Source organism: Syngnathus floridae, chromosome 8 (genome assembly GCF_059516105.1).
Source record: "Syngnathus floridae isolate MCC-2025c chromosome 8, RoL_Sflo_1.0, whole genome shotgun sequence".
Taxonomy (NCBI): Eukaryota; Metazoa; Chordata; class Actinopteri; order Syngnathiformes; family Syngnathidae; genus Syngnathus; species Syngnathus floridae.
The window spans coordinates 3,912,314-3,929,319 of record NC_142420.1 but is presented as its reverse complement, the minus strand read 5'-3'; the positions used below and the strand labels follow the sequence as shown (position 1 = coordinate 3,929,319).

The 17,006-nt window shown below is 40.3% G+C and overlaps 1 protein-coding gene across 3 annotated transcripts in view; it reads right to left on the bottom strand.

The window, feature by feature from the left end:
* Positions 1-7,820, bottom strand: part of dachd (dachshund d) — a 105,919-nt gene extending 98,099 nt beyond the window's left edge. For 2 of the 3 annotated variants that reach the window (XM_088382945.1, XM_088382947.1), the window contains exon 1: positions 6,934-7,674. In XM_088382945.1, the coding sequence (XP_088239071.1) occupies positions 6,934-7,526 (593 nt within the window). In that variant the 5' untranslated portion in view covers positions 7,527-7,674. Of the gene's footprint in view, positions 1-6,933 lie in introns of all 3 variants that reach the window. The other variant, XM_088382948.1, reaches the window with a different exon arrangement.
* Between the last annotated feature and the right edge of the window lie 9,186 nt (positions 7,821-17,006).

The window sequence follows — 17,006 nt, the reverse complement described above, 5'->3', positions numbered from 1 at the left end:
AGATTCATCCCCGATAGCGGCTGTGAAAGAAAAAAAACAAGTGGAGGAAATTTGTGGAATCCCATCTGAGATGGCCTCCCTGATGGATTCCTTTTCCTGTCAGCTCAGACGAGAAATGAAGCCGGGGAAAATTAACTCCTGATACGGCCACGCTGAATTAGACAGAAAAGAGGAAGGGGGGCAGTGTGAGAGCAAACGAGACACTTTTTAAGGATTCCATCCTTGTCATTTTCAATTTTCTGCTCTTTTGGACATGCTTGTATTCAGACTCCCCAACATCTCCTCGCTATATCAATCCTAATTAGACAATCTGGGCCCCGCCAAGGATGGGAAGCAGCTTATTTGCATAATTTAATCATAAATACTCAGTGATACATATTTCCAAATGCATTTGTACAATTATCTTTTCATCCTTGGGGCAAAAAAAACATTAATATGATTAGGCAATGCTTTTCCAAAAGAGGAAAATACTCTTTTTTTTTTTTTAACTCCAGCTTTAGGCTATATGAAAAATTAATTAATTTCAGAGGAAAATCAATTTCTCCATGTGACCATATTAGACGAGGCCGACCCAAGACCCGTCTTCTTCTTGCCTTTCCTCCAATCAGGAAATCTCATCTCCAGCTTCTAACTTGTCAGTAGCGTTTAGTGTTCTCGCATGTGGCTAAATACAGCGCATGGTGAGGAGGAGGAGGAGGATGGTGAAGGAGGACGTACTTGATATGAAACTTGTTTTATATGATTCGAAGACTGCTGTTAATAATCATCTCGTGTTTTTCAACTGAGCTTTGTGCTCTAAAAAATAGATTCTATTACAATATCAAATTTTACATCGCTAATGAAGATCTAACATTACACGAAAAAAACACTTCCAGGTTGTAACAGGAAAAGGAGACAAAGTCAGAAAATTGAGAGAGAGGTGAAAATGAGAATTAACAAGATTAAGAGAATGTTGGAACTTTTTTTGTGACGTGATAAGAATAAAGTCAAACGATTATGAGTAATACATTATAATCTTACTGAAATGAAATTGAAATGTTGCAAGAATAAGTTATTATTATTTGAGAAGTTCAAAGTGTTACGTGAGAAAACTTACATTGTAATGAAAATAAAGTAACATGAGACCAGTGGTCATTTTTAGATAAGTTGTTATATAATGTGGCGGACAAAGGCGCAGATTTATGTAAAAAGAAAAAAATACTAATGAAGCTTGATTAAGAATTCTTTGTCAACTTCCCATAGTATCTTTTTTTTTCCCCTCAATATGTTTCTAAAACTCTTGATACAAATAACAACCAGAGCTGGAGTAGGCAAATGAAGCAAATGCAGATCTTAGCCATGCAAATAGCCTCCAAAGCCACAAACGTCGTTAAGACGACGGCAAACAAAGCCTCTCTTAACAAGTCCAATCTGCAGCCTCTTTACTCAAAACAATGTCAGGATTTTGAGGGAATGTTTTTTTTTTTTTTTTGCACTTGTTCCAACTGGATGAATGTCAAGTTAATAAAGCCCTTCTGATTTTTCAAGGAGACTATTTGCATCGGGTGGGGGCGCACCTTGCCGCCATCTGCCACCTGCACAGTTGACTTGAGCACATGTACTGTACCTAATCAAATTTAGCAGAGCTCCACTGATGGATTAAAGAAAAAGAAAAAAAATGGCCCACTCCTGTTTAAACAGTCTCAAACAAAACAAGGCACAATTTGACTTTCAAGGAAGTGCTTGAATAGATTTGGATTTGAAACAGCTTTGTGTACCATTATCTTCACCCCCCCCCCCACCATTTCTAATCAGGCATCTGTCACTCTTGTTTTTGAAGTTATTATCGCCTGGGATCCCTCTTGGATGTGGTTGCTGGGTGACGGGTATCTCAGCACCCACTCTAACCGGGTAGAAGCATTTGAATGGAATCTAGAAATCTCCCCTGAGCACCTGTAAACACATTGGCGCCTTGTAAGAAAACAAATAAGAGCTCGACGGCGATGGAGGAAAGGGCGTGGGGGGGGGCAGGTTGTCAGTGGTAGAGGGGGCTGGCACCCTCAGTGACAGATCACACTGAGCGCTATGCAAAACAATTACCGTCATTTCCAGATGTGTGAGTGTAGTCTGAAACACACTTGAAATGTGCAGAGGAGCCACGGTGACAGGCTGCCAGGCTAAAGGTGCAGATGATGTGCTTTAGTGTTTTTAAAAAGGATCAGCCCTTTTAATACTTGTAATACGTTGGGTAAGTTATGTGCACCCAAATATAAATACAAACTTTAAAGGTACTGTTTTGATGTGATTTGGTTCTATTTTTAAAATTGTGGTTTTCTGTATCTGGTCAAAGTCAAGGTCTAGAAAAAGTTGGGAATCAAAAACTGGAAAATTGATTTATCTATTTATTTATTTGTTTATTTATTGTTCATGTATGTTGATAATGTTTGGAATAAAGCAAACCAAACCAAAGGGGTTATGACAATATGAGAAGTTGGCAATTTGTGATAAATAAAAAAAAGAATTACGTTAAAATAAAGTCCAATTCAAATAAAATGTCAATGATGTGCATTTGCTGAAAAGGGGGTTTGGTTGAGTGAAAAAAAGTGTATTTGAGAAGGCTGACACACATTGACATTTTTAATCTGATACTTAAGATCAGGGGGTCACCAACCCCACAGGCACCAGTTAGCCCCCAAGGACCACATAAGAAGCCTGCAGGCTTTTCTAAAAATAGCTTACCAGTGATGGGAAACTGAGGTTGCCAAATTTTAGGGAAAATTTATAGAAATGTATCTGTCAAATCATTGTTGATAATGTCTGAGGTCATGAAAATGACCAATGCTTTCATATACATACATGAATGCATTGTTAAAAATAACATCTAATAAAAGTTATTTGAGCAAATGAGTTTTTCAGGAGTTCGTATGACATGGCTAGCACTTCAATTTATCAATACCAATGAAGTAGCTTTCACTTTCAAAAAGTTGGTGACCCCTCTGTTAAAAGTAAAAAATTTTTTAGAATAAATCTGTAAAATTAGCCCCTAAAAAATGTCATAAATGCAAGGATAGTGTAACAATATTCAAACTAATATTTTGGTCAGTAAAGTTTTGTAAAGAACTGCAAATTGAAAAGATATAATATCAGAATGCCAGTAATATACTCATAACAATTATGACATGCATTAAAAAAAAGTAAGATGAGAAAAAATATTTTGACAAAAACAAATAAAAGCATTTCAAACAAAAGTATAAGATTTCAGATGTAATTTTAAAAGATAGTCAAAAAATAAAATGAGATGAAAATAAGGTTGTAATTTTGTCGTGAGTAAAAATGTCAAAGGTGACTCGTGGGAGTGGAGTGTATTTAAGGAGGGTCGTATGATGCTGTCTGGGGTGCTTAACCTTCAGGTGGAGTGAGGTGCGACCATGATTGTCAATTAACTGCAACATTCTCAGCAACAGAACACCAATGGCATATATTTAGACCCACCAAACAGCTCACATCTCCGCCGCCACCACCTCCTATGTTATAATAACCTTTCAGAGAGTTCAAGTGTCACACAGCAATAAGAACCTTTTTCCATCCCACCGCGGGGAAAATGAAAAGGAAAACAAGTAGCTGGAACAGAGGGGGCTCCTGGAGGGTTGCTCGTAATGTAAGGGAGATTACTGAACCTAGATCTGTGTGTGTGTGCGGAGAGAGAGAGAGTGCGAGAGAGCAAGAGAGCGAGCGAGAGAGAGAGAGAGATGGCTCAGGAGAGCCCTTAAGAAAATGAAGGGGTCAACAATGACTATATTCCAAAAGACTAACAAGAATGTCAAAGTACAAAAACACAGTGCACCCCTAAAAGGCACATGGTGCAAAACCACAATAAAGCCTGTCACAAAATAAGAAACATAAGTGACTTCATTGCCGAAATATTTTGCATTAGCATTGAATTATACGAACCTTATTTGCTCATGGCCGCGAGGATTTATTTTCTAAACTTCAGAGAGTAACGGGTACGTTTACTCATTGGAAGGCAGGCTTTAGTTGTAATACTACATTATTCCCTTTTTCAAAATGTCTGGTCAGACTCACTCGACCTAGAACATCAGCTTTACAGATACCAGCCGACGATGTGTGTTGTTTTGGAGAAGTTTACGGTGCCACCTGGTGGTAGCAGGAAAAAAACAATCGTGATCAATAATTTGTCCATGGGAGGAAGTGAATGAATATTTGGAGTGAGCTGCTGTATGTATTACGAATTAATATGAGATTATTTTTTAAGCTTCTCTTGTGTATTTTTTAACACAAAGATTATTTGTATTACTTTAAACGATATCAGCTATATTCTGGTTTTATAGGTTAGGCTTAAGCTAAAATAAAGGCAAATTAAACATGAATTCCTACGAGACGGTTTATCTATTTCAATTAGACCTCATGTTGCCTCATCCTGAAACAGAAACCAATTCAGTAGCTAGGATCGCAAGATTAGAAATCTCTAAAACTAAATCCCTTTTTTTATTTAAAAACACTTTTTGCTGTGTCTAAGTTAAAACCAAAAAATGAAGACAGAAGGTGCATTCTTGTTATTAACTTTTGAACATTTACAACGTCAAAAAAACTGCAACATGCTCAACAAAGTGAGTTGTATATATCCAAATTATTTCTAAAAGAGACAAGCAGTGATGGCACAATGTTGAACTGTGTTTTAGCACAATAGACAACCGGGGGTGAACAGAAGGGGGGGGGCTTAATAGCCGCCTGTGAAATAGTGCGACCCCATTGTACACGATACACAAGTATTATTCACCTCATTGTTGCGTAAATAAAGAAGAGCAGCAACTGATGTGGGGGGGAAACCATTTCCAGAGGGTACTTTTTTATCTGACGGGTGGGAAAAAGAGGTGGGGGGGACGGGCAACCTGTTTACACAAACTGACCGTCTTGTCAGCGGCAGTTCAATCACACACTAACACACAGGCACACACATTGCACACAAATAAAATGATTGTAAGCAACAGAAGCCTTTTATCCAGCAGATGCCTCTCGCACGTGATGTAATTCTGCAAATGGGACGGGCGGCCGGACGAACGCTCAAGCGGACGGGCAGGCCTCTTCTTGACTGATTGATTTGGAGCCCAGCACCGACCCGCAGGACCTGGCGGCTTTCACAGACAATTACAGTGCTGTGTCCGTGTGCCCCGTAATAGCTCGGCACTTTAGCGTCATTAAAGCGGCGCGAGGCACTGCATTATCCTTTAACCCCCCACACCAATCCAGCAAAATGACACACGCAAGCACACACCTACACCGTTGACATGAAGAGAAGTACGAATATGCGAGCAAACAGGAAGCCGATGACACACGTGTGTCCAGATTTGCCCAAAGTTCACTAATGTCTAATAAGTGATAACGGGGAAAAAACCTTGGCAACCAAAGGAACTAGACAGCAATAGATTTGAAGACCTAATTTCAACCAGAAATGCATGCTGGTAGATGACCACAACATACCCTGAGGCTTTCAGCCAATTTTTTTTTAAATTATTTTATTTGCGTCTTGCTGTATATTGAAAAGCATGAAATGCATCTGCAACTTTTGAATAAAAAAAATATAGAAAACAAATAAATACAAATAAAAAAAAGCCCAAAGCATCCCACCCTCTTATCCACATAACATACTATAATAAACATGTTTGACTGACATATTTGTCTGTACATTCTGTTATTTATAAAATCTGAAAAGGCAACTCAACTTAATGCTTTCACTCAGTGACAAAAAAAAATGTGCGGTAATATAATTGATTTCAGCAGTAGTCAATATTTTTTTAAGATGACCAAGTGTCTCAAAGTGTTTACGACTATTCCGCCACTTTCCCATCATATTTGCATTTCTTTCTTGTAGCCGTGGATACGGTTGGGAGGTGGGATCGATATGGAATCAATCACAGTGACAGGTGAGACGGTCAGTCTGACCGCCATGTGTGTGTGAGAGAGACAGGAATAATCAACTATTGATCTGGGGCTTTTAATCACGCCATATTAAAACATATGGCGGGTCCGAAAATCTTCCGATTGCTAATATGGAGTGATGTATTAATTCCCTCCCTCGTGCATGTGTGCGTGCGTGTGTGTGTGTGTCACTGTGCCTCTGTGGTGAGCTTTTCTACAAATGGAGGCTGTTTAATTGAGGATCGTTAATCTCCCATCATAATTCCTGGCATGTGCACTCAGTACATTTGTAATCATTATTATGGAGTGGACTGGCAGTCAGTAAAATATATATATGTATATATTATAAATTTTATTTTAAAATAGGATGTGAAAAATGTGTATCACTGTGAAAAAAATTATTTTCTATTTACCATAATTGAATGCATGAGTGAAATGATTTGCTAATTAATTTTGGCTGATGTAGCTCATCCATAAGGACTTGGACTTTGGAGCTGTTGGGTCACGTTTGAAGACCTGCTACGGCCAAACTGTTAAAATAGTAACTAATTGTTGGAGAGTTGCGGGCCTGCTTTCTGGCTACAGCACAATAGCCCTTGAGCAAGGCACTGCCCCCACACCCCCAGCAATGTGTGTCCTTTCCATCTCTTCTTACATGCCTGCATGTGTGTGATATGATTGTAGATTGCTAAACAAAATATAGAAACATCACAATGTTGAGGGATTATAATCTGGATAATAAATGAAAAGCAAATTAATTAATCAGTGAAGTGAACTTTAGTGGGGGATTGGGACTTTTAACTAAACTTTTTTCTAACCCTCCCTGGAAGTCCAAACTTTAACGCACGCTTCAAACACACTTTTGCACTCATAGCAGCTTTTTAGAACCTTCCTGTGCGTAAAACGCGAGAAAACACGCACCAAAGCTGAATCCCGTGCGCTTTACGCGCAAGGAGCGCGGACCACAGCAAAGAACCCCCTCGCCCCCCCAACACACACACCACTTCTTTCACTTACCTGGCATTGGTGCAGTCGTTATAGAGGGTCTCGAAGTCCTTCCTGGAGATGAGCTTGCATCGATTGACGCCGGGCTGGATGGCGCCGAGCCCGCGGAGGATTCGGACCTGCTCCACGTTGCACACGACCGGCGTGATCTCCAGCCTCTTGAGCTTAGTGTAGACGGTGTGCAGGCCCCCCACCAGGTGCTTGAGGAACAAGTCGAAAGCTTGGGGAAGGCAGATAAGCTCGCAGCCGTCCACGGTGAACGAGGCCACCTTGGCCCCGCGCAGCTCCACCATCTTACACTCGTTGTTTTGCGGGATGTTCTCCACGGGCGACGGCGTGGAGTAGACGGGCTTGCCGGCCCCCGAGATGCCCACCGGGCTGCCAGCGGCCAGCAGCTCGGAGCGGAAGAGCGTCTGCGCTGCTCCGACCGCGGTCTGCAGGGGAGGCAACGAGGAGGAGGAGGACGGAGACGGAGAGGAGGTGGTCGACGGCGGAGACGCACTGATGCCGGTGCTGCTGGAGATCGCGGCCGGGGGTGGAGGAGGAGGCGGCGGCGGAGGGACCAGGGAAGCCGGCGAGAGGAGAGCAGCCGGGACGGCGGCCATGGTCACCTTGCAGCGCTTCGAGGGGAAGGTGCGGGGTGGGGGGTTATGGAAAAGTCGCCGAAGTTCAAAGTGCGCGAGCCAGCTTGGCCGAATAAAAGAAATCCACCAGAGGTTTTTTTTGGGTGCGTGTTTGGAGCTCCTCAGATAAGTTGCGTGGAAGTTGGGGCACCAAAAAAGAAGAACAAGAAGAGAGAGGCGTGAGTAGTGCGTGATGGGGGTAGAAAAGAGGAGGAGGAGGGGGGCAGGACAATGATCAAAGATAGGAGGAGGAATGACAGCAGGAAAATGAGCTGAAAAGTGAAGCTCGGCTCGCTGGATGACTTGTTGTTGTCACACGGTGCGCGAGGGGGTGGAGCTTGGGGACAGTGCAACAAAAAGTCTTTAGAAGAGAACGCGCACGCACGCACACACTGCACGCACAACGCATGTCCGCTCCAATCGTGAATATGAACCTTTGTTTCCAAACCAACTTGAGAAGTCGCAACAACCTTTATTTTATCGATTCGTTTTGTAAAGCTTTTGAACGAGATCGGAATTGCTCACTCAAAAGTTAAAAAAGAAAACTCTTCAAGTCTTTTTACGCTCAATACATGCTCATTCCTATTTTGAATAATTTCAATTCGCACGTTTTGTCCGCGCGCGCGCCCTCACGCACACGCATCCTCCTATTATGAATATTAAACATGTATAAAACATTTGCCTACTGTCTGGTGTTTCTATGAAATACTTTTTTTTTACTTATAGTATTTTGCACAACAATGGGGTCCATTAGAAATTAAATCGAAAGAGTCTTCAAGTCCTAAAGTACAGCATGCATTAGAGTTTTGTTGTGTCAAATATTGTGTCACCAAAGGAAGTTCACACTGAACACCCATTCACACTTAAGCACGCACACTTCATGCACGCATGCATGCCTCCTCTGTATGCTTTTAAACTACTGGATGAAAAGTTTGCCCAACAACCAGAATCACAGTGCTTTCTGCTCGAGCCACAACTTTTTAAATCTCTTGACGCATATAGCCTACAGTAGATCAGCTAGGGTTCCTCACTTGAAACAAAAAATGGAGTGGAGGTCAGGAACATTGCAACTCCGGTCCTCGAGGGACAAGGTCCTGCATGTTTTCTACATCTCCCTGTTGTAACACTGCCTGATTCAAATGGTCAGATAATTACCAAGGTCTGCAGAAGATGGATAACAATCCTGATCATTTGACTAAGGTGTGTTGCAACAGGGAGACAGAAAACATGCAGGACCGGAGTTACCGACCCATGATGTACATTATAATTGTATAAATATTGTCAGCAAATGGCATCCACATGCACTTTCAACACATTTTTGTCATGACTAGTCCATGACTATATTTTTAAACAAGTGTATGAAACATTTGCTTGATGTTTTCATTAAGATCACCATTCCTTAAAAGTCAATATGAAAAATACACACTGAACACCCACACACACTTTAAACACTTTGGCGCATGCATGGACACACACCACACACACGCATACACAAGCACCCACAATGCCTGTGTGCTTGTAAAGTTTGCATAATGTTTCCATTGAATCCAAACCACCAGAACCACTGTGGTTTCTACTGAAGCCACAACAACCTTTTACTCATTTTTTGCATGATTATAAAGCTTACAGCATGGCCAACAAATAAAAGTTAAAAAGGTAAAGTCTTTCAGATGAGGTACAAACTACCATATATGTATGTATGTATGTATGTATGTATGTATGTATGTATGTATGTATGTATGTATGTATGTATGTATGTATGTATGTATGTATGTATGTATGTATGTAGTATATATGTATGTATACATGTACGTATGTGTATATGTATGTATATATGTGTATATGTTTATATGTATATAGGTAGGGAGGGAGGGATGGAAGGGGGTGAGAGAGCGAGAGAGCGAGAGAGCAAGAGAGAGAGAGAGATTTAACCTGCCTTTTCTTCACCATTATATTTGAACGTGCTACATGATTTGTTTACACTCGCTTCGTCACCGCTTGCATTCCTTGCGCCCAGCCACTTGCCAAGCTGTTAAGAACAAACCATTTGATTGGCCGAGAGGAGTTATTCCTGTTGTAGCTTTTATTCTAAAATTGTCATAACTGCTTCACCCATTCCCAAATACAAAAAAGGATTATAATCTCGTCATTTCCCATCTTCTTCAAAGTAGTGAACATTAAAATTTACTTTATTGCGATACTCAGATTGATACTCAAAGTCAGCTGGTGTAGGTTTCAGCTCACCTGCAACTCGAATGACGCTGAACGATCAAGAAAATGTCTTCGGATCAGCTTTCTATTTATATTGACATACGTTGCCTTTTAAGGACAGGAATGAATGTTGTTCCAGACTGTTAGAAGAACAAAGATTCCCATATCACTATCCACTGGTCAGAGTGCTGATTGCAGAAATGGCCAGTTGCCCCAATGCCATCTGCCAGTGTTGTCAACCTTGCCTGCATATGCTCTACTCTGTGCCGTATCCTAATCATGATTACAAATACAATTCTATTATTAGGACACTAAAACACCCCACCATGTGCCAACATTAAATTGCTTATCACACCCTTCAAGGCAAATATATTACATTAAATTTCATATACTATTATGTGCTTAAAATTCTCTTTTAATTGCCTTTTACAGCATGCTCGCACATTGCTATTCCCACAGGGAGGAAAGAGTGTATTCCAATCCAAAACAATACATATGGTGTGATACTCGGTTGTATCGGAGGGCTTTAAGGAGAAGCAGTTGTATCATTTCAAAATTATCATTCAAGAAAAGAGGCAGCCTGTAGTGTAAAAATCAATAGCTGCTTAAAATTCATTGCGGTGGCAATCCATTTGCCCTTTATGTTGCTAACCTTTCACTTAAATATGCACCATATTAAGATTTCATTACATACAATGAATGTCACAACAGTTTGTAAGTATTGTTTGCGCGGGTTAACGGCAATGCACGAGTCGTAATGGTCAGAGGGAAAAATATATGTTTCACATTTTATGGGAATCATGTGGGATAATATATGAGCCTGGTATGTGGCTGGGGGTGGGGTAAGTATTAAACAACGGGATGTTTCAATCTTTGGTGTCTTTCAACAAAGTGGGTGGGCTGCCATATATGACCCCACTTATGATAACAGAGGAAAACAATTTATCTACACCACAGAGTTTGTAAAAAACACAAAAAGGAATAGACCCAAAAAATATATAAGTCAATGTTGCATGTGAAGTGTGCATGTAGATCAAGAAATGTAGCCGAGCATCAGCTGTGGGCCTGTGAAGCCCTTTGTGACTCACGTGCTTTTAGAAGGTCTATAGAAATACTAACTTGGTTTGACTCCTCACTTTCCCAGCCTTCTCTGCCACGTGTTTTTGCAGTCCTGGAAAGATTCTTCCAGGATCCTCAACAGCTCAACGGACCACAGATGGGAGGATCCCCTTCCAAGACGATCAAACTGCAATGGATGCAGAGCAGGCAAATATTAACACACAATATGAAACAAAACAAAATAAGCAAATGTGCATAATCAAATGAATAATTGCAGGTAGACGCCACATTGTCGTCCACGTCTTCAAAATTCGTCACACTGCACAAGTTTAGAAACTAATTGAAAGTGAATAAACAGCACCTCTGCTGGTTGCAACCAAATAGTGCACAATAATTTGCCTCATTTGCTTCTTTGAATAGAATAGAATATAACATAATAGAATAGAATGCCTTTTTTGTCATTGTACAACTGGTAAACAATGTAATTAGGAAGAAACTGATGAAAAAATTGACCTAAAAACTTAATATATAATAGAAATATAAAATATATAATTGAAATTAAAAAGAAACTTCCCAATTTGCTACCCGAACTCATGGGCTTGGTCTTGTTTCTGTATTTTATATGAAATTAGTTGTGTTGTCAACATATTCTTTGGTTATCACCACAAAGAAAAAGAAAAACACACTTATAGAATTAATTCTTTTGAGATGAATTCCAGAAAATATTGATCAAATTACTAATTGCATGTGATGGACGACAAACAAAGTATTCTTTTAAATACTTTTTAAAGAAGTGTGCAGATGTGGCAGAGGTTGTGTGAAACAAATGAGTTTGTCATAATTGTAATCAGCGTGTATGATGTATGGCGTGAGGCAGGCGTTTGAAAACCTACGTTGCATATGATCAATGGGACGGTATATTGTTTCTTGTTATAATTTATTCAGGCCGCAACGCTTTGATAAAACAATGTTGAAAAGCAATTTAAATAGAATTCATTTAAATGTCAATTCTCGTGCTTAAGACTTTTCTATAATTGGCTATTTAATTAAAATAATTTTCATAGTCATTAATACGGGCCGGGCGACTTGTAGCGTGCTGACGTGTTTTAATTACATGGTATTAACAAAATTGATATGCTTTAGAAAGCATGGTGAATAAGAAATAATTAGAGCAATCATGCATCATCCTCTTATGGACATTAAGTGTAGCACAATATAATTGATGAACTTGCACGGGGGGAGAAGAAAGAAACGAGAGAGATAAATAACTTTAATTGTGCAGCTGTACTGTGCTCGCAACAAAGAATTGTATTATGTTTCATGGCTAATTCATAATCTGCGGCATCACTTAGCTCTCCTTTAACCTACGATTACATGACATTTGAAAGCGGCGACGATACGGTGCACTCGTCGCAAACGTCCTCTTGCCTCGTCCGAATAAATCTCGCCGGGAAAGAGGGAGAGCGTCGTGGCACACTTTGGGATCATTGAGATGCTCGGAATAAAGCGACTATTGATCATGAATATTTGTTTTCTTCAAGGTCACAACGCCTTGAACTCATCTATTCTCGGGCAGCAGCTAACACAAACATGCCAAGCCAGAGGTGAAGGGGACACTACGCTGGAACAGATGTGTTTTTATGTTAAGAAAACGTTGTGATTACTTTTTTAGGATAAACAAATCAACCACTATCCGAACCAAACAACAATGTCTGCTGCTCATCAAAGAACCACATCAAAACTTTTATGTGCACTCCTGTGTGTTTTGTATATTTACAAACTTGAAGCTAAATTATCTTGTATGACAAAAATATGTACGCCTGCTAGCTATTAAATGCATCAAAGTAAGAAGGAAAGAGTTTGAATTTAAGCCAAAAAAAGACAGCATCCATACAGGCACACTTTTAATTTTTGACAAAAATGAAAGGGTCTTAAGTGCACCTTATGGTCCAAAAAATACAGTACGTTCAATGAAAATATCTGAGAACATGTATACACTAGAGAACTCTATATGATAGAAGTTGTGGATGTAGCATTAAACTTTTTTTCAGATTTTTGGGGAATGTCCAGCACTAATTGTCCCTTCATACAGTTATCTAGTTGGTATTGCCCACACCCTGAGAAGATATCTTCAATAGATGTCACATTTTACAGAACAGCAAGGTGTCATTGTAAATTCCCAAGCGAGGAAATGAGGCGACATAAGCTCTCCATCAGTTTGCCGAGCCGAGAGGGACGCTGGAAGCCTGCTAGGTCGCGAGCTACCCGGTGTCAAGCACCTCTTGTCTCAGCAGGGAAACCTCACTATGACCAGTGGGGCTTATTCCAATTATTAGCTGATTTAGTGGATATACCGTATTTTCCGGACTATAAGGTGCACCGGATTATAAAGCGCACCTTCAATGAATGGCCCATTTTAAAACTTTGTCCATATATAAGGCGCACCGGATTGATTATAAGGCGCACCTTCAATGAATGGCCCATTTTAAAACTGTGTCCATATATAAGATATATACATTTGGCCCGCGTGCCGGACTTTGGACACGCCTGCTGTAGTGGCTCAATATTGGTCCATATATAAGGCGCACCTGATTATAAGGCGCACTTTATATATTTAAGCTCCTTTTCACCTGAAAATCAGTCCACTGAGGGACAAAGATTTGTGCCGATGGTGAATTGTGGGAAATGAAGTATGTTGTATAGCTAATTCTCTTATTTCTCTGGTAACAATTCAATTACCCAAAAAAATCGTTTACTTGCACTGCGTTTTCACATTTAAAAGGCACACTTATCGAGTGGTGCTGTTGTAAATAAGACTAATTTAAGAGCACCCTCTGCCAGCACTTGAGGCAAGTGTTAACATACAACACTTTAATAACACGCTGCCGCACACAAAAGTATGTCAAATAACAGCTTCCCCAACAAATTCTAAAATGAAGCCAACATCATTTGCTCTCACTCTCACTTCATTTGACGCCACACCGCTCACAAAACACAAGCGCAAGAAGGAACGAGAGATTTGTAGATTTCTAAATTGCCGGTGCGCCAACCTGTATAAACAGCTGTAATTACCGGCCCATTGACGGCATCGAGGCGCTGCGCCGTGCTCGTTCTGGCAACAGCCGCAGTGATTAAAATGAATCCTCATCGACTTCTCCATTAAAGCGCTGGCGGCGGCGATCCCATGACCTTTGCGCATTGATTGGACATAACAATCACAATTCAATTGTAATGCAAAGAGAGCATTTGTTATAATGTACACCAAATGCATGAGTCATTTCCTGCACGCTAATCAATGGAGTGACTTGCTGTGATGCACGAAGAAGGAGAGCAATTTTGCAGGCCTTTTAATTCCTACTTGATGGAAGACAATCATGTAGCTATGGGCACTCTGTTGATGGAAAAAAAGAAACCCTTCTTTCCGTACGCTAGAAGCTAAACACAAATGGAAGCTTCATTTGGTTCAAGCGTAAATAAAACAACGATATTGTTTATTACGATAAACAATGATCAGATTGTTTAAGGATCAGTTTGATGCTTAAAAAGACAGGCAGTGAAATTGTTCTAAAAAATGACAACCTATAAAATTTCAGTGTTGAATGTGATGCAAATTTGGGTGCACCTAATGTATGTGATGGTGCAACAATAGTTTGGGCACAAATCTTGCAAAAAGTAAATCTAGAGCCCTTGAAATGAGTGAACTCAGGCAATCTGGGGTGGTCCAATCACTTGACGTGTTATTCTGACATGTCACAATTCTGTGACAGTCAGGAAAGGACAAATTTGCAACCTCTACCCAGAGAAGCTGATGATTAGCGAAACACACTAACGACTTGCTGCGTCTTTAGCATGAAAAGGCATTGATAGGCATAAAAATGTTTTACAGTCCCTCTTTAAAAGCCACACTCGATGGCGTCTTTCAAAAAGTCTTCTTATGAAGAGTGCATGCCAATGATGTCCTTAAGGGATTTTCTTTTTAGAATCAGGAGATTATAGTTTACACGGACATTAAACAGATTAAACTGGGCCGCTCTCTCAAGGCAGCTTATCTAATGGAGAAAATGTGCTATGCTAATTGAGAAATTCCGATGGTAAAATTATATTCAAAGTTGTCTCTGGCTCTGTCTCTCTCTCTCTCTCTCTTACTCTGCAATGAAATCAAAGACGTCAACTCCAAGGAGGTAGTGAGGGAGGGGTGTTGTTTGCTAAACTAAAAGGTAATTGTCTGTGAAAACTTCATCGATGACAGATTCAATTCCATTTGGCAAATGTTTAATAAACGCTCTACAAACAGCACCAAGGCCTATCTGGGAAAACAAAGGGAAACTTTAATTGCTTTCATCATCGTTGACGCGGCGGTTGCCCTTAAAAAATAGCAGTTAACAGAAACTGTCCCAAGCAGGAAATTGAACCGCATTTGGCAGAACGATGCGTAATTAAGATAGCACATCCTGAGCAGGGAGGCAAACTTGTTGTGGCTAGGAACGACATTCCGAGCCTATTCAATTAACAGGACGGACGCAAAGGAAAACAAGCAGCCTATTACGTATCGCTCGCTTTTAATCAGATCCAGAGCAATCGTATCGCCTTTTGAAAATCCCTGAGCACAAACATGTTAATTAACAGATAGGCGGGTGGAAAGATGTATTTTTCATTAGCGGGTGAAATAATGTTTAACATCAAGGAGGGGAGAAAAAAAGAATCAAGTGCAGTTAAAACTAGACGCTAGTGTAGATTCCCTGCCAGCAATTTTATGTAAAAGCTCATTACTGTGTTCAGAGCTGCACCTTTAATCTGCACTAAAAGGAAATAATGCGTTTCCTGTTTTATTTACCAGCCATACTTAACAAGTGTTCCTGTACAATTAGAAGTGTTAAGAGGGATCTGGGAAACAAAAGGACTTTGAAGGTGGGAAAGTGCTGACATTATTTCTCAAGGGGGATACTCAAAAGAATTGAAAGAAAAAAAATCCTGCTGTCCCACGACCCTCATGAGGAAAAGCGGTCCCGATAATGAATGGATCCCAATCTTGGTAATATCACAAGGATAAACTTTTCTTTTCAGGGAAAATTTGTTTTAGAAAATTGGTCATGTTAAAAAAACACTGCGAAAACAAGTACGGTTCGTACCGTTGGTTTTTGCAGCATGGTTTTGGTTGGGTTTCGACACACCCATTGTGCTTATAGAAAAAAAAAAAATCATCACGAAATATATCTTCACTTTGCTTTTCAGCAAAAACTGCATTTCACACAAAACAAATAACACTATAAATGGTATACTGAATTATGCACTTCATCCTTGACTGCCATGCAGTTGGGTATGTCTGTTCAAGAGCATCCTGAAGTTTCTGTGAACGGTTTTCAGTCACTCGTCATTGTATTCAGCGGCGAAACTGAAGTTTACCCATAGCGGGGATTTAAACAAAGCCTTCAAACATTTCTATACTGACTCTTCTGCTAGTGCTGGACATGCCTCTCTGTTTTTCCTGCTTCTAAGAGTGTGAGATGCACTTGATGTATTTTCTGAACTACTTTGTCTTTACAAGGGTCACGGGTGTGCTGGAGCCGATCCCAGTAGTCTTTAGGCAGGATACACTCTGAACTTGTTGCCAGCCAATCTCAGGGCACACATAGACAAACAGAAGCACCTGGAGGAAGGCCAGGCAGGTACGGGGAGAACATGCAAACTCGACACAGGAAGGTCGGAGCCAGAATCGAACCCTGCACCTGTGAACTGTGAGGCGGACGCCCTAACCAGTGGTCCCATACTATTTTTCACAAAAATAAATTGGGTGAAATTATGCAATTTAATTCGTCGGAAATTATTATTATTATTATTACACATTCAGGCCCAGATTTCACACTAAATACTGTAAATTTGGTAAATTGAGACAAGATTACAATAGCTTTTATCCTCTTTGTGCAATTTTTTTGTTTGATGATGCCGTGAGATTGCCCTTCTGTAAAACAAGGATTAATATAGGTCTAGAAACACTGTTCTACACCACTCAATAGGTCATCAATAGGGTCACAAGTGAAATATAATGACCCCCCCTCCCCCTGTATTTTGAATTGTATGGACATTTGTCCCCATAGCCACTTAATATTGAGTCAGAAAACGACAAACAAGCGTCATTAAAGTTCTCTACTCATCCGCATTTCAACTATATTAAAATGACTGCCCCAATATTTT